Below are 26,079 nucleotides of genomic sequence, written 5' to 3'. Positions count from 1 at the left end.
GCCATCAGAACAGTCGGAGCGTTTGCTGCGACTGAGCCCCGTACAAACCCGTATATCTATTGCGTACGTGACCCTAGTGCGTCTGTCACCCTACTTTGACCGTAAGCCTATGCGCCGGTTAAAGTAGTTAAAGTAAAATTATTATGTAATGTGTACATCTTAGAAATTGCGCATAGCGCAATTACGAAGCCCCGTACGACGTTCCTTTCAAATAAAACAAAAATTTCAAATAGCCCTAAAATTTTAATTTATTGAGTATAAATACACATAGGCCTAGTATCGGCCTCAGTCCGAGGATCCAAATTTTTTTTTTTTCAACTACATTCTATTCGGCCTTTGATTACCTTCCAAATGAAACAAAAATTACGAAAAACTGATGAAATTTGCTCGAGTTATATGTAAAATACACATAGGGCCCTAGTATCGGCCTCAGTCCGAGGACCCAAATTTAAAATTTTTTTCAACTACATTCTATTCGGCCTTTGATTACCTTCCAAATGAAACAAAAATTACGAAAAACGGATGAAATTTGCTCGAGTTATATGTAAAATACACATAGGACCCTAGTAACGGCCTTAGTCCAAGGACCCAAATTTAATTTTTTTTTCAACAACATTCTATTCGGTGTTCGATTATCTTTCAAATGAAACAAAAATTACGAAAAACGGATGAAATTTACTTGAGTTGTATGTAAAATACGCATAGGGCCCTAGTAGCGGCCTTAGTCCGAGGACCCAAATTTAATTTTTTTTCAACAACATTCTATTCGGCCTTTGATTACCTTCCAAATGACACAAAAATTACGAAAAACGAATGAAATTACTCGAGTTCAATGTAAAATACACATAGGGCCCTAGTAGTGGCCTTAGTCCAAGGACCCAAATTTAATTTTTTTTCAACAACTTTCTATTCGGCGTTCGATTACCTTCCAAATGACACAAAAATTACGAAAAACGAATGAAATTTACTCGAGTTCTATGTAAAATACACATAGGGCCCTAGTAGCTTTTCACTTCTAAGGCCCTAACTCACGGTCCACTCAACCGATTTTAAAAAACTTTTTTTTCCTGGATTGGTATTGACAATACCTATCATTTGCCGTGTCATTTACATTTAAATCGTTTATTTTGCCATAAATATCACCAAAAGACCTTAAATCACTTAGGTGGCCCTAACTCACGAAGGGCCGACCCGAATATGCCCATCTTCGAACTTAGCCTCACTATTTTGACTATCTTTCAGGGAAAAAAAATTTTTTGAAATCGGATTTGATTTACTCAAGATATCGACGTGACGGACAGACGGACAGACGGCCCAAATTTTTATTGCGGATTCGTCATCTATGAACATAGGCAAACACTTTGCCCTTACCGTCTGCTTCGAATTCCATCAATTACACACGGCATCGTAATCCTATAAGCCCCTTCGTACTTCGTACGGGGCTAAAAATCAAAATCCACCGCTGACCAGTGGCCACTCGCTTGACGAACGAATAATACGAGAACAGATTCCTTGCTCTATTGGATTGAATATCAAAAGCAGAACAAGATGACTTGTTCTCCAAAAATTGTCTACATAAAGCATTTCACAACACATATTTTATGACCCTCACTTCTTATATACGTTAATATGCGTAGCACACAAAAGTACACCTTTTGAGTTCCGAATCAACGGTATTCCAATACCGGAACGAAGTTTGGATCATAAAGCAGCGCAGCAGTGATATTTTGTTTAGTTCCCCAACAAAATGTCCGTCAGCTGCCATATTGGATTTTAATAAAATGATTATTAGAAAGTTGCTGTTAAAGTGGAAGGAGTGATTGTTTATGATGCCTTTAGGTTGGCATTTAATTTTATATTATAGAACGAAACACAATTCGAAAAGCGAAAACCACATTGGTAAATCCTCATTGTGCTGTATATTTTATCGATTTTAGCACTCACTCAAATGTTGTACGTGAAAATGAAAAAGACCACAGTAGTCCTGTTCTTGAAACTACACTGCATCGGTGAATCTCTCCATTTAAACTTTGTATAATGAACTTCCGTTACTTCAATCCAATATTAAGGTCCCGCCCGGGAGTTCAATAACTGAATTATAATTTCAATGCACGTAAATTGGATGTCTAGAAAAACACCCAACCCGTGTCTAATTTCGGACGGGACTTTCAACATTTAACAAAGATAAGTGTACTTTCACCAACCAGGACTTTTTCGATCAACCGTGTGCAGGCCCCATTTTATTACAGTCTCTTTGTGTAACAGGGCCTATTTTTAGGAGTTTAATTCTTAAAAATTCCATAAAATTCTCAACAAATTTCCACAGGGAATATACAAACTAAGGAACTTTTATAAAGAACTTTTTGGAATTTTTAAGAATTAAAGTCCTAAAAATAGCCCCTGTTGTGTGCTGTGTGTCTTTCTGCCTATTGACACTGAAACTTTTGAAGCAGCTGTTTCATTTTCATTTAAAAAAAAACTTTCTTTACGTAACTACATCATATGGGTGAATTCTACATCGATGTGTTTCGAGCTTGTGTTTCGTCATAAAACAAACTTAAATGCCAACCTAGAGGCATCATACCACATACTTGTTTCCATCTTGCATCCAAGCGACGACGACGAACAAACGTCCGATTTCCACCAAACATACATAGTAAAGTAACGCGCATGTTACTTCCAAATTTTTTTTTTGATGAATTTGCACTGTCGTACAGATGGGATTCCAGGCCTTTCCAAGCTACATCAACCACCCCATCTATATAATGTGAAAGAAAAACGGCTTCGTTCAAACGATGTCAAGTATGATATATAAAGAATCGACTTAAGTTGAAGACACAATTTCAATTTAACTTATTTTTATGATTCTAAGAAGGAATTATAACTTTGCCAACGCAAAGCACACAGCACGCATTTCGGTTTCACTGGTTACATTGTGCATATATACATATATGTATGTATTGTGTATTGCTACAAAATGGGTAAAACATTTCACTCAAACGTGTATATGTATGCAAAAACCAATCAAAAATTACAAGCTTGTCATATTAAAAATAATGTAATATGCTATCTCAATCAACTGTAATAAAAATCAACATAAAATTACATTAACCTTTTGCCAATCAAAATTTTTATATGCACAAAATAAAAAAAAAACCATCCTTCATTTCATTCCATAAATAATTAATTTTACCTTCAATCGTTAAAAACATAACAAGAACGTAAGTAAGAGAGCAACTTATACCCCATTCTAAAAGAAAATAGCAGGAAGCACACACACAAAAAAAAGAAAACTGAAAATACGACAGAATATACTTGAAAAAAATAAATAAAAATAAAATAAAAGCAATGTACAAATCCGTTTGCTTGTTTTTCTTATAGTAAATTGTTTTGCCAAATCAAAATAAATAGGATATCCCCCGATGTATATAGTTATTTAAACCAATCATCTCGTTTCGTTAGCTCAACCCAACGTTTGGTAACTTGGTTACAACGTCGATGGTAATGCATATGGGGGCGGAGTTTCCGTGTAGTAACTGAAGCGAATCATTGCACAATGTAAAGACAGTTGTTGTTTGTAATCCACGGGAGTTGGTTCGTCGATGGAAATTTGTATTATATCTCGCGGTTCGGATATAGCGAAATAAGAATAACATTTTTTTGTTGCTTTTTGGTTGGTGTGTATAGTTTTTCGTCAGTCTTATTTCGAAGCGATCGTTTCAACGGGAGTTTCGATAGAAATTTGTTTTTATTTTATTTTTGATGTGTTGTGGATAAAGTTTTTCGGATAATTGTGACAGTAAATCGATTAAATTAATTAAAAAAAAGGATACATTTTGAGTGATTGGTATATAAATTAGCGTGTCATATAAATGTTTGGTTGAGTTTTTTTTATAGCCTGTTCCACTGACGGAAGTTGTTTGCTATTTCGATTTATTTTATGTTTTTTGGTTAAACTTTTTTTTATGGCATATACCAAATCGTGAAGGTTTATAATTTACGGTTTAACATCCTCGTATCCATCAAAGTCAATCGAGTTATTATATTCCGTTTCATAAATATTTTCTCATTAATTATCCATTGTCAGAGACACAAAAAAAAAATTGAGAAAGAAATTTAAGTTTAAAAAACTATGTGCGCTCAATACTAACAATAATTAACAATATCGAGCATTTCGCCCAATTTGTGTATTGAAAATAAATAAGAAAGAAGACGTAAAGGAGATTAAAACCATAATTAATTTGTGCGGGTGTTTTAACTAACATCAACTTTTCGCAACCGAAAACAAAGTTTTCATACTTTAACACATAAATGAAGATGTCGACACATGAAGACGATGATGAGCATGATCAGGAAATTAATGTTGACACTGATTCGCGTTTATCATGTGGTACAAATTCCGAGGTGGATATGGATGGCGAAAGTTGTTATGACTCAGAGACTGCTTTAGGGTAAATATTTGATTAATCTCTTGTTCCGTGTGTGTGTGTTGTTTATTATTATTATGGATTAGTTGTCAACGAATCGAATACATAATAAAACACCAGACTTCGTATGCATTTTAACCGCAAATTTAATTAAGAAAAAAACTTGTTTCGATATTGATGTCTAATTAAATTCGTACTTCGACTCTCAATAAATTTTAATCTCAAATTTCTAATCGCGAAATTTGTTTTTTTTTTTTCAATTTTATTGACCGGATCTGTAACGTTTCTGAATGAATATTCAAATCACAAATTTAAATATTTATTTTCGTGCTATAAATTTCACCGGTGGTACTGTCTCTACCGGAAGTTTTCAGAGCAAAATTCATTTTTTATTGAGTCTGCATACGGAGCACACATTGCACTTGCATCTTGTATCCGTGAATATTCAATTGGTAAAATGGTGTATCGACAGCTTACTGCTGCAAGGGAAATATAAATCCTGCATGCACTTATGAAATTGAACGGCAAAGGGATGAGCAATAAATGGTTCTAAACATCAATTGCAGTATTTTATAGAATAAAATAGAATTCTAAAGAAAAAAATCAATCCAGTAGCTACATAAAAGATTTTGTTATATCGTATGCACGTTGGATTATTGGAAAAGCCCATCATAACTCTAATCTAATATCTTTTCAGTCAGGCGAAGTGAATCTTTTGAATCTAGTTAGTAGTTATTGACTGTTTAAAAAAGAAAACGATTTCATTAACTGAACTCTCGTCGAACAAACCAGCACGAGTTCGAGCTGATTTTTATTTTATGGGACTAGCAAAATGTTGCCCTATCTAAAGTTAACGTATCATCCGAGGCGCGAGGCCACAATAACCTCTACAAATTCAAAGTTTTCTGTGCCATTTCAAACTCTTTCTGGTTGTGAAAACTGGAAACATGCTTGCTTATAAGTTCTTCGTAGGATGACCAACAAGGCTAGGTCTAATATATCTTCACCGTCACAAATTTTCGGAGTAAGTAAACTAAAACTCTTTTGGAAAATGGTGAAAAATTTTCTTATATGGGTGGGTGGTTGCCCACGTTCAGGAACTTCTGCACACACCATTTTATCACAGAACTCAAAGTTTAGACGCTGTAATTTCGACTGTATATACTTTTCATCTGTGCGGCGTGAATAACCTTATTTTCTACACTGAAATGCGAAGTGAAAATGGCGTTTTGTTGACAGTTCATGTGAGAAAATAAGGTTATTCACGCATCTTGTTATCCTATGAGTGGAATAAGAGTTTTTTTTTCTCTTTGCTACTGTCACTTTGTTTTGGTTCTTAAAATGGTGTAACAAATCGATGTGTTTGTTTTGTAGATAAAAACGGTTATTCAAGCAATGCACGGATGAAAAATTAAGTGTTCTCCACGGGAAGAGATAAGGAATTCCAATTCAAGCGAATTACGGTCCTCACTACGCTCTGGCTACAAACTTTCTCTCTTGGTGGAATTTCCTATTTTCTTCACTTGGTAAACAAATAATTATTACTATTTGGCGTAGAGGAAACTTAAAGAGGGTTAAAATATGAAGAGTCGAAAATTAAGAAAAGAGTAACTGTCAAGGAACCAAAACATCATGCATCTGTATTTTCGTTTCTGGGTTGGCGTTTCTGTTCACCCTTAACGAGAAATAGAAAATCATTTTCATTGTTTTAACATTAATACACTTACAAGACGTGTTCACTGTTGAACCACGGTAGAGTAAAGTAACCCAGGCAAGAGCAGTCGATTTTTACGATGGACCTAAATTCATAAGTAGACTTTTGATTTTGGTGCAAAACGCTTACTAATACCAATGCATGAAACGAATACGTAAACGATTTTAACGGGATTAGGTCCCTCTTTGAATGTATTTTCGTCGTCTGCTCCTGCCTGGTCTACTTTACTCTGTCGTGATTGAACTAAAAGTTTATTCTTTTGTCAATGAATTTGTATGTCATGACTTGAAGACAGGTTACATAGACCGATTCTTCAGTTTGTCGTATAATTCCTTTGTGGAACGAAGTGCAGAAAAGTATAAATTTAGAGCAAATGCAGCGACGGCAAATTGGGGCGCCAATTGGCCCTGAAGGAATTGTATGTCAAACATAAAAAGATATTTTACACCAATACCGTCTCTAGCAAATAAACTACTTTTATTAAGGTGGTAGAAAGAATCAAGTAGTCTTTGGAATTGTCATGTAGATTACAGCGTAGTCAGTCAAAATGTAGAATACAAAGAAATAATGAGTGAATTTGACACAGATAGTTGAGAGTTTGGTTGCTAGAGAGAGTAATCGATTTAATGATTTTGTTTCGACAGACTCGCCGCTTATAAGTTGATTAGTGATGAGTAATTTATTCAAAGAAAGTGAATGCGTTTAGAACATACATTATTTGAAATTGATAGGAGAATTTATCGTTCCCCTAGTCTGTGTTCTCTTTTTCGCTTAATACTTCCCCTCATATGTCAATAAAATCTACTGAAATTTTCGGGAATTGCAAATCGTAACGAAAGGCGTGAGATCTTTCTTTAATCTTTCTAAGACTAATTTTAGTTCATACTTAATCGTGTATACAGAATTGAATTCGTGGCCTCACTTCAACACCAAGAAACATGCATTACAAATCTCGGTCAATGCTATAATCGTCAAGTCGATGGTTAAATCCTTATCGCTTTTTTTTAAGATAGTGAAGACCTGTAAAACGTTTTTTTTTTTAAATTGGGTGTAGGTGTATCTTGTATTCTTATTCCATGGATTAGCCATGAATTAAACATCAGCCAAAAAATTGTCAACCTCGATTTGTAATATCGAATTAAAAATCGAGCTCTTCATTCGTTCTCCGCAAATAATATTTCGGAACCCTCCGATGTAAGAAATTGGATTTAACTTTTACCAACCCACTGCAAACCAAGCACCGGAACTTATTTAAGGAACCAATAGAAAATAGTGGGCCAACTGACCGTTGAACAAAATCTTTGTTTGCAGCGTGTTGCTTTTATAGTGAACATCCTAAATTTTCATTTCGTGATTTGTCTTTTCAAATTCGAAAGCAGCACATTTTGTCGCTCCTTCGACCTTTATTCATGGTTGGTTGTTCGTGCTTTTAATATTGATTGTCAACATCAAATGAAAGTTTCTTGGAAAAATTATAAAAAGAAAAAAATTGCTCTTGCGCACTAGCCCAAATGAAACATTTTATGTTGATGATTGTATCACAATGGTAACAATAAAAAGATTTTCATTTGCAAGTAAACTTTTCCAACGAGAAAATATTATTCCTGTTTTTATATAATGCTTTGTGTGTGAAAAAATTGGTCTCCGAAGGGAATACGTTCTGTTTGTATATAAAACACAACCAGAACGTTATCGAACTTCAACTACATTTCCCAAAGTAATATTGTCTCGGACCAGTTTTCTCAGATATCAGGGTGGCGAATTATAGCACTGTGTTGTTGAAAATTCACAAGTTTGTTTTTTCTTTTATGCATGCACGTTGCCTACATTACCTATATTGGTGTGTATGATATTGGAAAAGTGTTAGCGAAAAATTGCAGAACATTTTAGATTGTTTCCAACCAAAATGTACAGTTAATCATGTGAAGGTGATAAAGTAGAAACATATTGTGCACTTTTCATACATGTGATGGAGGTATTCACTGAACAGAATATCACTCTCGATCGCTCTACCTCAAAAGAACATCAGTGCTGAATATGATCCTTTCTTCAAAATAATCTCTGTTCAATGTGGCCATGCAGTGTAACTGTATGGTTATCCATTTGATCTGATCATCGTTTGGAACTCTTTTGTCAAACCATTTTTCAGGAATATCTGTGCATATAACCACTGCGAATTTTAAGCAATTTTTAGGTATTTTATTCCCTATAATAGGCCCTGCTATATACTGCTATAGGCTGTTGGACAGCAAGAAACGGTGATGTTCATAGTCAGATCTGTGCGCCTCAGTATTTTATGAAATGCATCAGACTTTCTGCTATGAACAAGCAGGGAAATATGGAAGAAAACGCTTGACGAGTTATAGTGTTCGAAAATCACCACGCACCCACATAAGACAGTTATATGGGAAGTTTATTTGCTTTCCACTAAATCGGAAAGGACATACCTTTTGAAAGGTAAAAATAGTCTCGTGATACATGAACATTTATTGAATATCTTATATCTACAATACAATTCTTGTTATTTTCTTCCGTCACAGCAATTATTCTTTGTGTAAACGCTTCAATTTGTTCGTTTATTTCACTTGAGAATGGTTGCTTCAATGAGAGTTTGTTTTTCAAATTCTATTTAATTATCGAGGTGGTCTGTATTTTTCTCTCTGTTTTATTAGCATGCACGCAATTTTCATAGTTTTACGATGTTCACATGATGATACCATATACATACGAATAGCATGCACTTAATGTAATTTCAAGTTGTTAAAAAAAATCCCCGACTTATTAAAGGTACATGGTATACTTTTGATGCATTTAAATAACACACAAAATCGTTGTGAACGATTGTAAAGGATTTTTAATGATTAAATTGTTGACGTTCACAAGCGAATAATTATATTTTCACACAAACAGACAGATTTTCTGTAACAATTCGAAGTAATTTTATAATTAAAAACATTTTAAAAGTTATTTTGTTTTAATTAGGGCAGACATTTCACAGAGAAAGTTTTAATGGATTTACCATTATAAAATCCTTACTTTTGCAAATAATTTAAATCACATTCCTCCAAAAGTATCACCCATTTCTATCATCATATCGACAAAATATATGTGAAATATAGTAAATATTCGTCAATAATGTTACAGTATCGATAAAAAATTTAATGCAAACATCTAGGATTTCATTTGATGAAAGAGGTTTTTGGATCTCAAATTTGAAAAGAATTCAGCTTTTTACGGGTGTTTCATGAGAAATGTAGAAATGTACCGAGTTTTACTGATACTCTCCAGAGATTTTTATTTTTTGCAATTTTCGAACAGGAGAAAACCATATTACCACCTACTGGCTTTCCATTTGAAAATGGTGAGGTCAGGTAAGGACATGTTCTAACAAAGCGAAAGAGTTGCGGGCTTAAAATTTTGGCGCTCTTCATTGTGACTTGTTTTGAAAATATTTTTTACTTTACTAGCGATGTAAAGTGGCATTTCCCTCCCTATAGAGACAATTCTTCACATCCCTCGTAAAGTAAAACGTTATACTACACTCGGGAAATAATTTGATAAGGTCGCTGACCATGATGTGTGCTATTGTGACAATTTTTAACTTTGTACGTCGTTTTCTTGAAATCCTTTGACATCCAGGAGTAATGGCTAACATGGCTTCACAATAAAGTGAAGATTGAACATTTGGCTTCGGAATTAATCAAAAATTACTCATTATTTAAAGAATTTCTTTAATTAAGTTTAATATTTTAATTGGATCGAGATTTGTGTTATGGTGTCCGTGATTTGCGGTATTTCATATGAAATTCATTAGAGACCGATATTTGGAGGTATCTAAAGCGTCACACAAATTATACCGCAAATCAAAGTCCAAGAGAATCGTGATTTGCGGTATAATTTATTTTACATGTAAATTTACATAAGCAAATCATGATCAGGTTTTCGCATCCGCAAATCATGGTCAGCGACCTTATTTCGTATCACGATGAGTAAACGTATCACGGGATGAAGACCTCGGACACGTTTTCTCAAGAAATATCAAATTACTTCCCTGGCATAATAATGTACTATTGAAGATATTTCGGCAAACATTTTTTTATCAACTACCCACAAAAGTACGAAAATCAATTCCTTTGAAATATGTCTAATTCATTGGGCTTTACGAAGACGGTAATATTTGCGAAATTTCTTCTCATTCGATTCAAAGCAATTTCAGGAGACGTCAGTGAGATTTAGACATGAATTTACTTCAGCTGTTTTTTCGCTGGTCCACTAATACCAACAAAAGAGCATATACTGGCAGTGGTAAAACCGTATACAGACGTGTGAGCTGAGCAGGTTTGTTTGTATGAGTGGACTAGATGAAAAACACCTGAATAAAATTCAGATCTAAATTCCACTGACGTTCACTGTAATAACTTAAAGTGTAAGTTTGAAAATGAACCTCCTGAAACGGAACAATTTCAACCCTACATCTGCTGCAAGTGTTTCTCAATGTGATTGTTAAATCTTGCTGAATAGAGCTAGCGAAGTTTCGCAGCCAGAGCGGAGAGCAGAGATTCTAATGGGAAAAGAAGAAACTCTTGGCTCCGACTGTCACTTACTGCAAGGTAACCACAATTCGAAAAATCGATGACAATAATTAATCTTCAACTTGATGCATTTAAACGAAATGAATGAGAAAATGAAAGTAAAGCGATTATTTTGTAGATCGGATCGAAACTTCGTTGTACCATTATCCACTTTTGGATAGTCTACTACATAAAGTTGAAAATTATTAATTTTCGATGACGGAACGAAAACGGATAGCCATCTATTGGTAGACTATCCGTTTTCGATCATACTGACGTTTTCGTAGATGACACCTTCATTCTCCCACCTCGAACTCGGGACACTAGACTCAGGCATAACTTATGTACTGCTAAAAGACGTATGGACACAATAGCAATTTGCCAAAGCAATTGTGCAATGTGTCGTCCAATTTTATTTTCCAACTCATGGCAAAAACAAATGTATAGCCAACCAATGAAGTTTGTTTCAATTAAACTATTTTCTAATTGGAATGTTTTTCTATTAAAATCAATGGCACGGCAAAAATAAAAACGAAATAATAATAAAAAAAGAATCCAAATTAAATATAACTAATCATGTACAATATGTACGTATATATACGTTTATATACGAACATCATCATCCATATAATTATGGTTCGCAGCGTAGCAACGGAAAAGTTATACTGTTGAAATATATGAATGTAATATTTTTTTATATTACATTTTGTTCATATAATTACGTCTGTTAGCGCAGTTAGTTGATATTTCGTCATGGACGTTGATTTTACATGGAAAGTTTACAAATGCCAACACTTACTAAACACATTTATTTACCCTTAATTATAACAAACATATTAAAATGGCATTAAATGAATATCGTAAAATAAATAAAAGCAAACAATAAGCACTATAACTGTGTCAATCTAAAGTCTTTGCAGCAGCAGTTTTTTTTATTGTTATCATTATGAAGCTTGATCATTAAGAGTATTAAAAAAAGTAGCATTAATACAAATATAACAAGCAGAACAAATGCATGCATATTATGTGGAGTCGTTCGTTGGTCGTAGAGCTGTTGAACTGAAACGCCCTTGATTTGCAGCTATACGAAATTATTGTGCTTATACCGTGCGGTGCTGCTAGGTTTTCAAACAAAATGAAAAACCAAAAAAAATGCCGTTTTAGTTGACCATTGGAAGTGTGGAATGTGACGTAAAATTTTACCATTAAATTGTTGTGGTAATAAATTTCAAAATACTCGATTTTTGAAATTCTTAAGTTGTTTGTCTTACATTATGTTAAATCAAATTGCAAAACTACTTTCGTACAATTGTGAAAAATTACGAATTATCACATTTTTGTTTTATGTGGGATCTGATATTAATACCGATTCCCACCGACTCTGACAGCTGTTATATTGAATGCAATTTTTGAATTTTTTTCCCAGTCGAAATTTTTGTCGCAGTTGACCAGTTGACCAGTTGACTGGGATAAAAACCAAAAAACCATTCAATATCAAGACTGTCAAATTTGTGGATCTAGAAATTATGTAGAATCTGTTGAAAACGAAAATGTGATAATTCGTTAATTTTGTTTTAAGTGCATTGGGGCGCTATCCACAAATCACGCACTTGCCTGAGACGAGGTAGATAGGTAGATAGATAAGAAGCTTTGAGGCAGGTTAAGCTTTATGGGCTTAACAGGAACTAGATTCGGTAGCCACCTCTTTCCTTCGTATATTCAGAAGAAAAGTCAAACAATTTAACAATACATGAGGAAAATTCCAACATCTTTTAGGATTAAACATTTAAGTCAAAACAATCCGTTCAACACAAATCAAATTAAATCAAATCAAGTCAAAAAGCGGGTCCAAATCAAATTCACGTGTAGTGGCCTGGGTAGTCTTAAATATATCGAGATGTCAAGAGATAAAATCGCCTTCCGGGGTCCATTTTCCTCAGGTCTATATCCGTCAAATCTAGCTCTGGCTTGCCTAGTAGCAGTTTACTGTGATAATTCGTTAATTTTGCTAAGTGTATTGGGGCGCTATCCACAAATCACGCACTCGCCTAAGGCGAGACGTGAAGTTCTCGAAAATCTTTATAAGATATTGTTCTTAAAAAACGACCGAAATCCGGGATTCGTGACGAATTATGACTGGGGAACCAAACATATTTTAAGTTTTGGACGTCACATTTCAACATTGATTTTGTTCCATGAAGGAAAACAAATTTACATAAAATGAACCAAGGAAAATTTATATTTGTATCCTCTTTTAGTGTATACGTATGGCTAACTCGCTCGCCACATACCTATAAATTATTAAAATTTCTCTAACATTTGTACAACCTGAGGGAGGGATGGAAAGAACGAAAATGTGGTACTTGTGACAGGGGTATCAAACATTACATCCCTAAGTATTTCGAAGTTTTTCCATGAATATTGTCTCTTAACACTAAGCAAACAAATTATTATCTTAGTCATGTTGGTTTTATTGAAATTTCGATTCGTTTGACTGCATTTTTAATAATCAGTTGTGACACTGTGTGGTTACGCCATGTCATGTAAAACTTCTCCTAGCAGTTATGAATTGACAAAGTCATTTCCTACATGACTACATATCATTGAGTGATGTTGTTTTTTCTAACACTAGAGAAATGATAGGCGATAGAACGTTTATCTATATATGGTTTGTAATAAACTAACACGTCCAAATTTTATGTAAAATTGAAAGATTATGAGATAATTGTCTCCCTGCAAGACTATTGTTCAGAAACGCATTTTAGCCTAGCTAAATTCAAAAAACTATTCATGCAAAGGTACCGCTCAAATTAGCGCATTCTCGCCAGAATTTACAAAATTTACCAGAAATATCAGCGGAATAGGTCCTGTACCAGAGGCATTACGGCCGAGATTAGGGCTCACTTTTTTTCTGCATCAATTCTACCGGCATTTTAACAAAATTCATATGTGCAAACGATATATTTATTATACATACGGATATATGATAAAGGAAATCGATTTATTTGCTTAAGTTTCTCTCCCTGGTCGATGATAATAATGTCAAAACAAAAGAAGTAAAAGATTATGTATGTATCACTTGATCGAAAGAAGCAATTGATAATCGATCATTTAAAAAGACTGAGGTCGAAAGAAGCAATCAGTACTTCGATAATCATATTGCTGATGTGTTTTCCGATTTCGATTTGTATGTACTAAATGATGTAGTTCCTTCAGTTTGAGTATTGTAATTATCGACCTAGATTGTTCCAGTTTTCAATAAATTAATTTTTAATATAAAACTTAAAACATTGGAATTAGTTGAGAAACTTGTTGCAGTTAGGGGCAGTGATGGTTCAGCATGAGTTTGCTTCAGCTGTCTTTCAGCTGATCCGCACAAAATATCAAAATTTTTTCTTTATACGGTTTTACCACTGCCACGTGCGTGAGTGTAGCAGCGTCAACCGTACAAACAGTTTTGATGTATGTGTGGAGTGGATCAGCTGAAGCAAATTTATGCTGAAGTTTCACTGTCTCTGACTGTACATTAAATCCTAATTTAAGTATTATTAAGAATGACATCATTAAGTTTGAGTCGACATGGAATCATATGAAATTAAATAAAATTTCCGAATTTCTCTTATGAATTTTTTTTCTTCCAAACGCAACATCGTCAATTCCACACATCAAATTTAAATCTTTTATGTTTCCATTTTCAGTGATTCAATACAATCGGAGCAAACACGCCCATCAAGTGAAAATCTGCCATTTAGTATTTCACGACTATTATCAAAGCCATATGATAATAACAACAAAACAACAGACAAAGATATTTTAGATGCGGAACATAAATTCGCAACACATTTAGCCAATGTAGGTATACCCTATTCAACCGCCAGTGCTTTATACTCCTATCCCTTGTATTCGGCTGGACATGTATTACGAGTGCCACCACAAAGAGCACCATTATCATGGAGCCTGCCGCCCCTTCACCCAGCGGCATTAGCACATCAAGCCGTAAAAGATAGATTAGCAGGTAAGTTTTTATGGTGATAGTGTTATTGCATTAAGGACATTTTCGGAATATTTTTTGTGTGAGTGAAACAGCAAAGCGTCATCATATGTTGCGTGACGCCTTTGTGTCACTATTCGTTTTGCGTCGCTTGCAGCTAAGGGACATTTAGATCGAGGAAGACATATTCGTAAATGAATGGTAGAATTTCTGGATCGTTAAGTTCCTAATTGATGGAATTGTAAAAATTGTGTAAGCGTAAACAGCGCAGCACAAATTTTCGGAAAACTTAAACCGAAGAACGTTATACGAAACAACAGTTGTTTGACCAGTGCGGATAAAAGATGGGTCAGACGAACTGAACGAAATTAAAGCCGAGTCTCTTAAAAGACAATAAAAAAATACTAATAAGTTTTTATGATTGTCAAATTACATATAATAACAACGTTTTAAATTGTGGATTTAGGCGTTCTTGATCATGTTAGATTTACACACATAATTAGTTTGGTTTGTCGTTATTATTATATGTCTTTTTTATACATTTCATTCGTTTTTATCGGTTAGTTCAGGTAAAAAAAAAACAATAATAAAAAACTTATTTTGCTACTGGTTGTTGTGTGTGAGTCATTATTCATTTGATAATGATACACTCACGACAGTACTCATATCCTATACCATTTTTTATGTATGCCACTCCGAATGTCGGTTCGACAATTAGGAATCAAACATGAATGAAATTAAAACAACATGATCTTTTATATCTACTTTCCGTTCGAAGCAGCAGCAGCAAAAAAAAAGAAGGAAATACATAAATCAAAGATACCGACCACCCTTCCTCCAATTTGTTAAAAAAAATATATTTATATCGATATACCTTCAGAGGAAAACAATTATCAAAACCAATAAAAAAATCGATGCTATTAAAGATGCGATATGTCGTGCCATTATATGGTTATATAAATATATACACGGGTGGAATACAGAGGAAAAAAAAGCTACAACAACAACGAAGAAGATTAAAACGATACCTCGTATTACTTTTTTTTGATTCCGAATTCAGGCGATTCATTAATTGGGCTATTTACATTTAACATTCTTTTTTATCGATATAATGTGTGGGGTCAGTCAATTGAAATCTTATTAGCATAAAAAACAAACAATTATTTTGGCGCCTCGGCTTCAAATGCTTCGGATATTTTTATTTTGTAGTAAAATTTTCACCTTCCGTTTAAGATGTAAACGAAAAATGCTTTAAACTTGTACCGACGGTGCCCCGTCGATACAATAAATACAGATTGAAACTTTGTTGTATTGGACAATTTGTGGTTTTCGTAAATTGTTGGTGCCGTTTGCTTGGCCTAAGTAAGACATCTCGAAGATTAAACCAAATTTTCTATAAAATTATGATTTTACTGACCGTGAGTTATACTTCTTCTGAACTACTATTTTTGATCAGCACCTTTATGCGTTCGAAAATTGCTATTTTTTTCACCTTCTTTCACCTTTTCACCTTTTTCATTTTAGAATCGAAATTGTGGGTTTCGAAGAATTTTAGATCAGTCTTTTACAGTGACTATTTTTGGAAAAACGTTGTCCCGTTTTTCACAAATTTTCCCACTTTTTTTACAACAATTTAGGAATTTTCCCCTATTTTTCCAAAAACATCTTTCGGTAAAATAGGGAAAACTTTGAGGAAATGTGGGAAAATTTATGAAAAATCGTTAAAAAATTGAGAAACAATTTTACTAAAAATAGTCCTTTGTACTTTTCTGAGCTACTGATTTAAGGATGATCGAGTGTATTTACAGAAGAATCAATTCTGTGAATGATCTGTGACCCTAAGAAAGTTCAATAAATACACTCAGTCACTATTAATAAGAAATCGATTTTTGATGAAAAGAAAGGTTATATCGCCTGCGTCAGTGATTCCTCGGTTTCCTGAATCCACGTGCATTGCCGTTCTAGGTATAAGCCTGACACCGGAACACACATTTCATTTTGTTTCGAAAGAAAAGACCAACGTTTGACAAATCTTACTCAAAATCTTACTTTCTGAATTGTTCAACATTTTAAACAAATATTCCATCACTGTATAGTATAACGACGGCACCTCTCTGTCTTTTACTGTCTTTATTAGTAGTATTAAAGCAAATGTTCTTCATTCGACAATTACTCCCACCTACCGATTTATAGGTTCAAATGTTACGTTGTGGTCTTTATACGCACCTTCTATATCAACATAACAGTCTACTTTTCGTGTCAGCAATGATTTTGCTATGCTGCAGATTATTTTATTTAAAATTTCACTTTTTCCACTCAATTCTTTACTCAAATTAGGTGAGAAAACTGTCACGTTAAAACTTAAAAATAATTAATTTTCCCATTAAAATTCCCAGTTTGGAGAGAGCTTGAATTGACCCAGATCCATAAAATGTAAATCCAAATAATTTCAAGAAATTTCATTTTTATTTCATCCAATCAATTAATTTTGATGTGCTGAAAAGTTCTCAATATTGAAATTACGAATATAGTTCAATTTTAACATTTAACACGCCTAGATGTTTACTCAAATTTGATTAATTCCCAACTTATTCAAGGAGATACCAAACATGTTGTCCCGGCAAGAAGTAATGCTGAAATATTTTATAATTAGTCAACTCCCTTGCCGTATTCACGTGAACTGGTTTATTACCTTGGGATCGGCCTTTTTCCAACAACTGTGCAGCCAAAAGGCCCGATCGCACTGTGTTTCGCCTTTCGGATATAGACACTTTTTACCCATATTCAGGGCAATATCTTTCATCGATTCTGGTAACAATTCATGGACCATTTCTAAATGAACTTCCCCGTTTTCATCAACCACTCTCGCTTCGTGGAACAAACAATTCATGTAGCATTTCATTGCCTCATCCTCGTGGATTTCGCCATCACTAAACTGCTGAATGGCCGCTGTAAATGATGAATAGAATTGGATGAAACAATTCACCGGTTATTTAAATGTAAAGATTACCATCGGTAACGCCATGTTTAGCTACACAAACATCATGTATCGGTTGCAACGCTTTCAAGAATTCTGCAGGCGGATACTAAATGCGATCATAATTTCAATCCGAATTTTGCAAAAAGATAATTGACTAAAAATATATCGGTCTGTGTGCTTACCTGTTTATCTCTACGAATTTCCTGGCTGAGACACAGTGTAGCACCGATTACTATCAACAGAACTGCGGACTTCATTTTTGTAAGTGAAACTGAGAATACGATGTTCATCTCTATTTTATACTGTTCTTTCTTACACTAAACGTCGCGTAATCGGATGTCAATGGAAATGAATGCTTCTTTTCACAATAAACCTATAATTAACGTTACACTTTGTAATTAAATTGTTTATGAATGAACGGACGTTTGCATAGTATTTTTTTTACAATAACAGACTTCTCTATTAAATTATACTCATATCGTTCAATGGAGCGCAGACGCAACGATTTTAGAGATGAATTGCTACAATTAACGGAAGTCAAAATTTCATTTGACAAATTCTTTAACGATCTGATTTTCATTGTGCTACTAGAGATATCTGAAAAATATCCCAGACACATCTAATTCAACTATTTTCTCTACGATTTTTTCGTTACGAGAACGGTAAAAGGTCTGACGGATTGCCATTGGATGTAGTTTATTGCGATACTTTGACATCTAGACGTCTCAACTCAACACATCTTGAGAGCAAGCAGGACGTAGTCATGAGCTAATTTCAACATCAGAATATAAAAATGAAGTGAAACATAACACTACTATCATTCACGCAATTTTCCATTGAAACTCAAGATCTATGTTCTTCGCAGTGTTCTTCGGACACCATGTCTATATTAAGTACAGTTTCATATTTTTTATTTATTATTCAGAAAGTCTTACCGATCCTTATCTTGCATCAGTAATTGCTGCCTGATTTACTTTAAAATTTCGAGCCGATGTGTGAGAGCTGTTCACCTAATATTTTTTACATTTTTTGATAAATACAGTTTTGTTGGTTAAATAGAATAAGAAAAGAAAATTAAAATGAGTGAGGCGATCGCTTTAAGAGCGATGCCGGGGGTTTTAGTACACACGTAAGGCTTTTCAGCAGACAAAAGGACTGTAGTATTGTATGTGTGAACTAGTATTTTATTGATCCATTGCGAAGAGGTGGGATCTATTGAGAAATCACCAGAACCACCCAAAATATAGGGCTATAATGTGTCGCTTTTAAAGTTTCTTAGATCACTTTTTACATCTCCTCAATCATTTTAATCTTATTAGTCTTTTGTTGTCATTCAAAGCCTTTGTGGTTTAGACCAGATTTTAACCACTGGATGCATTTCGAGAAGGGATTCAATGTTTCTATTTGTCATCATCTTCAACAAAAATGTTGGTTTTGATACTCACATAGTAGATGAACCTTAGTCAGATTTTTCTTTACTGTAGAGGTGCCTCATATTGGAGTGCAAGCCAAGTCAAGCCGAAAATTTGAAGTTAAGAATTTAGAGGAGGTTAATCGTGGCGCCAAGTTGTAGTTAACATTTCTAGTTTCTAGCACAGATTTTTGACAGAAAATACAAACAATTTCATGCGAGACATCATTTTAATTACATTTCAATCTAAAATCAGTTTTGATACACGGTGCTGAAATAGGAATACAAAATAGAAATTTTAGCTCATTTTAAAATTTTAGGATTACGCCTAGAGTTTTAAAATATGCTAAGTGCTTCTCAAATTTGAATTGTGCTAATAGTTGAACGTGTCTCAATCAAAGTCGCTTCAAAAATTAATTAATCAAGAAGATACCAAATATGTTGTCCCGGCAAGACGTAATGCTGAAAATTAAAAAAATGCGTCAATTCACTTGCCGTACTCACGTGAAATGATTTATTACCTTAGGATCAGCCTTCTTCCAACAATTATGCAACCAGAAAGCTCCATCGCATTGTGTTTCCCCTTTCGGATACAGACACTTTTTACCCATAAACAAGGCAATGTCGTGCATAGATTCCGGTAACCAGTAACAAGTTCACAAGCTTTTCCCAGTGAAGCTCGCCGGCTTCGTCAATCACTTTCGCTTCGTGGAACAAACAATTCATGTAACATTTCATTGCCTCATCTTCTTGGATTTCACCATCGGTAAACTGCTGAATGGCCGCTGGAAATGATGAATAGAATTGGATGAAACAATTCAACGACTATTTCAATTTGAAAGTTTACCACCGGTAACACCATATTTAGCTACACAAACATCATGTATCGGTTGCAATGCTTTCAAGAATTCTGGAGGCGGATACTAAATGTGATCATAATTTCAATACGAATTTCGCAAAAAGATAATTGGGGTTAAAAATAGGCCGGTCTGTCTGCTTACCTGCTTATCTCTGCGAATTTCCTGACCGTGGCACAGTGTAGCACGCACCGATTACTATCAAGAGAATCGCGGACATCATTTTTGTGAGCGATACTCAGACTTTGACTTTCATCTCTAAAATATAGCGTTGTTTCTCACATTGAACATCGTGTGTAATCGAACGTCAATGTTACTTCATGCGCCTTCTCACACGAACATATAATTAGCATTACTCGGCAATTAAATCGTTTATAAATAATAGACCACGGTTGCACAGTTTTTTTTTTAAATAAATAACAACCTTATCTAGTGGCAGGTACTTAATTATACTTACATTTTCAATATGGCTCAAAGGTCTTAGTGATGAGTTGTCATAATTGCATACTTCACTTCACGGAAGTGCAAACTTTCATATGATAAATTCTCTAACAACTCAATTTTCACTGTACAAGACTCAGCGCAGCGGTATGAAAATTCACTTATTCTTATTATGGATCAACATTCCAAGCAACAGTATGACGACTGATGACTCCCTTTGAATCGATGTATCATTTATTTAAAAATATGCTAAAAACTGTCGGTCGTCCTAAGTAACATTCAGAAATGTACAAACAGTAAAAGTCCGGGAGGTGGTATATTGTCATACCATGGTTTGTTATGATAGGACACGGCTGTTCTACCGTATTTTTAATTAAGGTATTTCTGACGATTTTTAATTTTGATGTTAAAGAATTATTCAAAATTCTTATGAAGTTATGGTAGAGACGGAAGTGCAATTCATTTCACTTCAATTCAAATTCACAAAAAGCTTCAAAATGTAAAAGCCAGCAAAATAGCGCATTTCCTGTTACCAATGTAAGTTTTTTTTTGCTTGCTTTCCTTTTCAAATTCAACTTATCTATAGCAATAAAACGTAAATTATTGACATGAAACCATACACGTCATATAATATGTATATGAATACCAAATTCAACCTCACACCATTTGGTTCAAGTTTCATCTCATAAATGCCAAAGTTATATCATTCAGATAAATAGCTTGAAAAACATTTTAACCCCTGGATGGCTTTTGAGAAGGGATTCAATGTTTCGATTTAACATAAAACTTTGATCTTTCATAAATTCGCATTTGAAAACCAATAATTCTAAACTTTATAAAAGTGTTTTCGTTTATGTATTTGCGGGGAATGTAGGTTTTTTTTTGCTTTAGTCGTAATATTTTTACGATATGGAACTAGGTTTGTCCATTTCCATTTCATTATAATTTTTAAAAGGATTTTGTAGTTTTTACCGGCAGTTTTACTGATAGAAGCCGCGTATTGAACCAACGCACTTCAAGCAAAAGTGAGCACAGTCGACAGCTGCCAAAGTGTTTTACAGTTGTGTGACACTGTCATGTTTCAATACCCTATTTAGAGTACCACTCATGCTTGAAGTGCGTTGATTGAACAAAACAAGGAGGTTAGTACGTTGATTTTTGACGTCAACGCGATAAATCCATAATGCAGCCTGAATGTAGGCACCTGGATATAAATAATATACATTTTTCAAATCTGGAGATTTGTCTGTGTCACAGACTCAGGGACGACATAATTTCCCTTTTGCATCATGTGGCTAACGCAGTCACAGGATGATGAATCTACAAAATTCCATCTATGCATTTCCGAAATCAATTCCGCATTTCCGTGGTTGATACATTTTAGCTCTTCGTACAGATTCTCACTCACAAATTTTTCTTTAAGTCGAAGTAAACATTCCATATCCAGGACGCGACGTGAAGTAGGTGGAGATTCTCTATTGACGATGCTTGTATGATAGAAGGTCATTGGTTCACCTTTTAGATTCGTTCAGTTCAGTAGATCGGGCTAGGACTGAAGTACTACTTATTCCACTCCTTTCACCTTTCAAATGTTATCCGACTTACTGAAAATATTATTTCAAAATCACATATCAGCTGTTATCGTAAGCGATGGCAAAAATAAGCGATGATTTTTGGTTAAAGAGTTAAAGTTTATTTATATAGGAAATCTTGAAACAAATAAAGTAATAGATTTGCTGTCAAAAGGCAGCAATAAGTTGAAACAACAAAAGAAAAAATGTAAATTTGCGATGAGTCAATCTCGAGAATTATGTTCAGATAGCTAATACAATTATTATTAAAAGATTTGGATGTGTAGAATAAGCACCAGCTGATCTACTAACACACACTTCTTGTATGATAAACAATCGAAACAAATTCTTAACAATGTGTTTTCTTCAATCATTATACATGTTATATACGCGCATAGATGACGTTAACGTAGAAATACACTGTGTGTAGGTTGTCTTTGAATTGTTTACAATACAAAGTGTTTTTGTTTGTACACCAGCTTATTCTGGACATCTAAATCTTTTAATAATTGTAGAGAATAAATGTTAAGTCATAAAACTTATGATCCCCAAAAATTCCAAATATTACTATAACTGCAAAGAGCTACATTATCACATTACTCAAAGTTGTCTCTACAATGCAATTTCTATTTTTATAATTTTTGTGTAAAGAAAATTGACAAATAATCGTAAAATTGGATTTTAATTTGCTGACACCTAATTTGGGTGTTTCCGAATTGCACTATATATCCAATCACAGCCCTGCTAGGAGCAGTGCTGTGGTCCAATTCATTTATAAATAAAATTTAAAGAAAATAAATTAGTGAACAATATTTTTCGCTGTCTCTGTTCTCGCCATAAACCTTAACCCATGAACAATGCAAAACAAGTTTTTTTTTCAGTTTTTCCACAATACTCACGAAAATTTATTTCGAGTTCGTCAAACGTTAGTAGCAACTTTCTTGAGTGGCAGGCCTGCTGTTAATGATCTGGTATCCAAAGACTTTGATTAATCAATAATGATCGCGTTGATTCTTCATTTCTCATCTCATTTCCGCTATTAACTTCATAAACTGTATGGGGTTGTTTGGTTACAATAGAAAATAACATTTTGTTGTCTGTATAATTAAAAGATTGACACGGATAATAATAACTTTAAAACAATGTCCAGTGCAAGTCAGTAAAATACAAGTGTTTCCTGTCTAAGTGTAAAATTTCAATTCAATCGATTGCATAATGCCACGTTTTTCTTTTATGAATTCAATAATTATATGACTTGACTTAGTAGCTTTCGACCGGTACCGGTAGAACGAAGCATATGGCCTGTTTTAATTACCCAGTAATTAAACATTACACATTGAAATGTAACAATCAATTTTAAAACAATGTTGTGTTTCCACATTCAATATATAAAAAACAACGCATGAAATTACAAGCTAACTGTTACGTTACTTTGTAAGCACTTAGTATTTATACATCCATTGTATCCATCATATCATCAAAAGCAGTTAATATTGTTTCCATAACAATACTTTAGGTTAGGAAATTAATGTTTGTGTAAACCTAAAATGACTTCTCGCGTTTAAATTGTATATGTTTCGGGAACGTAAATGGGGGATTTTACAAATTCCTTGAACTGTCGTCCCTTTGCATGTAAAGTTTTGTACCAATCAATCTTGGACGGTTGATTTTACATAATTTTGATTCAGTTGACTAAAACATATCGCCCTAAAATTAGTACATCTTCTGCTTAGAGTTTTGTTGATGAAAATCTTTTACTTCATTATTTACAGCATTGGTGTATACCGATGTCGGAAATGATCACTTCTTTTCAAAGGAAGTATTTGCATTGCCATTTCGGTAAATTTTCGTTGCTCTTTGAGCTACCTGAACACGTGAGAATGCAGCTTTGTTTTAATTGTTTAAATTGCACATGAAATAAAAACCGGACATTGATATCGGTTGTCAAATATTTGTGACCACGAAATTTATTTGATAAAATGTATAAATTGCTGCTTATGAACAAATGGTGTTGAGAACATTTTAATTTTAAACAACCGTTCGACTACAATACCAGCGATTGAAATTATGGAAAAGTTAATGACTTGAATGACTGTTTGATTGTCGTCTCACAGATATAGATAACGAAATATGTTTAATACAAACAACATTTTTGTAAAAACAAAACATTCCTAGGCAACGTAATCACTACAATATGCTACACCAATGGATATGGTAAAAGCGAAATCTTTTATCGTAAAAAATCGACATTGTTATGGTCTCTTAGACACGACAAGGGCATCCACTATAGAACCATTCATTGGGAGTAAAATATATCACCTCCATAAATTTATTAAAAATTGCAGTGAAAATTTCTTTCAGTAATTTTGTAGCAAGACTTATCTGTTCTTCTCCCATATCTCCTGGAAAGTACCTGTCGAATGAACAAATAACAGCTATTTTTCGTCTTTATTACGAAAGGTGAAATATCCTATCGTGACATTAGTGTAATTAGTCTTAAACAGTAATGGCAAAACAGAGGGCGATAGTCAAATATTTATCGACAGCGAAAAAAATGCAGCCATTATGTACAACCATCATTGCTCAATACACGCCCAGTATTTCATCACAACACTTTTTTGTTTAACACGTTTTATATAATTTTACAAAAAGAAAATTTGAATTCGTTCACGACAAAAAATCAATCACAAAATCAAAAAGCTGCAGTGTGCTGTTGCAATTTATGAAGATGATCGTCGTTTTAATAGGACAATCGTTCAGTCACGGTAGTCGTGGTTCAGTCAAAATAAACTCAAACAACCAATCACGTTTGCCGAAACTGCTTACGTGACCGAGAAGAATCGATTTTCATTTTCAATTTCGTTTTGCTCAACTATGTTGAATGTATTTCGATTCGCATATCGTGTCGATATATCGCCTAATGATTGATGCAAAATCTTCACTACTTGAAACATACATTTCGATTATACATAGACGTGCCTTTGCTAGAGTCCATACATTATTTTTGTCATCGTTGAACACCATTGAGCTCAATTTCCGTTGACATAACGGATCTAAAATCTCTCTTTTTTATATGTTCTCTGCATTTATTGACCTGATTTACTACACTAAAAGGTTATAGACACTAATGAGATTTATCTCTACTTTTGGAAAATTAGAAATGAATTTGCTTCGGTTGTTTTTCAGCTGGTCCACTCATCCAAACAAAAGTACTTGTACCTGTTGATACGGGTGAAATATTAACACGATCGATCGTGTGTGGTAAAACCGTATAAAGACGTATGAGCAGATATGTGTGGACCAGCTGAAGCAAATTTATATATAAATTTTACTGACGTCGTCTGAATAATTTTCCAAAAATTACATAATTGAGACTTCTGATGTTAACTGAGCAACTTTTTTTTTTAAATAAATTCTCTTTTGTTTCAGTAGCATTTCCAATTGCACGAAGAATAGGACATCCATATCAAAATCGAACCCCACCAAAAAGAAAGAAACCACGAACATCCTTCACCAGAATACAAGTAATTCCCGCATTTACTCTAAAATTGTAGATGAAGTCACAAACTCACATTTCAATTTACTTATTTCAATACAGGTCGCTGAATTGGAGAAACGATTCCACAAACAAAAGTACTTAGCATCGGCTGAACGAGCAGCACTGGCACGAGGTTTAAAAATGACGGATGCTCAAGTGAAAACATGGTTTCAAAATCGACGGACCAAATGGAGGTAAGAAAATTTCCATTTCTCTATAACAAACAGATCAGTTGGAAGAAACGAGGGGATCGTTTATGATATTCACTTCATCCCCTTTTTCCGGCAAGTAATTAAACGTGCAACACTTTCAGTACGAACAGATAATTTCTTGGGGTTATAAACCGTTTAGAGCGTAAATTATTCATCCAACAATGGACATAAAACAATTTACTTTGTATAATCATTGTCTACATAAATGTATAGATACGTACGTACGTATAATGCCACTGCCACAGTGCCACATCCACCCGAGTCACACTGCTAAACCATTCAAATTACCTTATAAATAGTTACTTAACATTATGGAACCTATTATCCAGTAAGTTATTCCAATAAAATTGTCTCTTATAATACATT

The 26,079-nt window shown here is 34.0% G+C and overlaps 2 protein-coding genes and 1 pseudogene across 2 annotated transcripts in view; 1 reads left to right on the top strand and 2 right to left on the bottom strand.

The window, feature by feature from the left end:
• The first annotated feature begins 4,098 nt into the window (after positions 1-4,098).
• LOC119069108 (T-cell leukemia homeobox protein 3) overlaps positions 4,099-26,079 on the top strand; it is a 36,462-nt gene continuing 14,481 nt past the window's right edge. Inside the window, exons 1-4 of the mRNA XM_037172999.1 lie at positions 4,099-4,451; positions 14,411-14,727; positions 25,393-25,487; positions 25,562-25,695. Of these exons, the coding sequence (XP_037028894.1) occupies positions 4,312-4,451; positions 14,411-14,727; positions 25,393-25,487; positions 25,562-25,695 (686 nt within the window). The 5' untranslated portion in view covers positions 4,099-4,311. The remainder of the gene's footprint in view (positions 4,452-14,410; positions 14,728-25,392; positions 25,488-25,561; positions 25,696-26,079) is intronic.
• On the bottom strand, positions 17,151-18,013 carry LOC119069105 (general odorant-binding protein 83a-like). The gene is made up of 4 exons (XM_037172997.1): positions 17,866-18,013; positions 17,714-17,789; positions 17,396-17,652; positions 17,151-17,336 (listed from the first exon to the last, which is right to left on the bottom strand). Exons 1-4 carry the CDS (start codon positions 17,971-17,973, stop codon positions 17,292-17,294), a joined length of 486 nt encoding a protein of 161 aa, XP_037028892.1. The 5' UTR covers positions 17,974-18,013; the 3' UTR covers positions 17,151-17,291.
• Positions 19,359-20,174, bottom strand: LOC119069106 (annotated as a pseudogene).

Source organism: Bradysia coprophila (assembly GCF_014529535.1).
Source record: "Bradysia coprophila strain Holo2 chromosome X unlocalized genomic scaffold, BU_Bcop_v1 contig_26, whole genome shotgun sequence".
In the NCBI taxonomy this organism is placed as follows: Eukaryota; Metazoa; Arthropoda; class Insecta; order Diptera; family Sciaridae; genus Bradysia; species Bradysia coprophila.
Note: the sequence above shows the minus strand (reverse complement) of the source record. Positions and strands in the feature narration are given on the sequence as shown.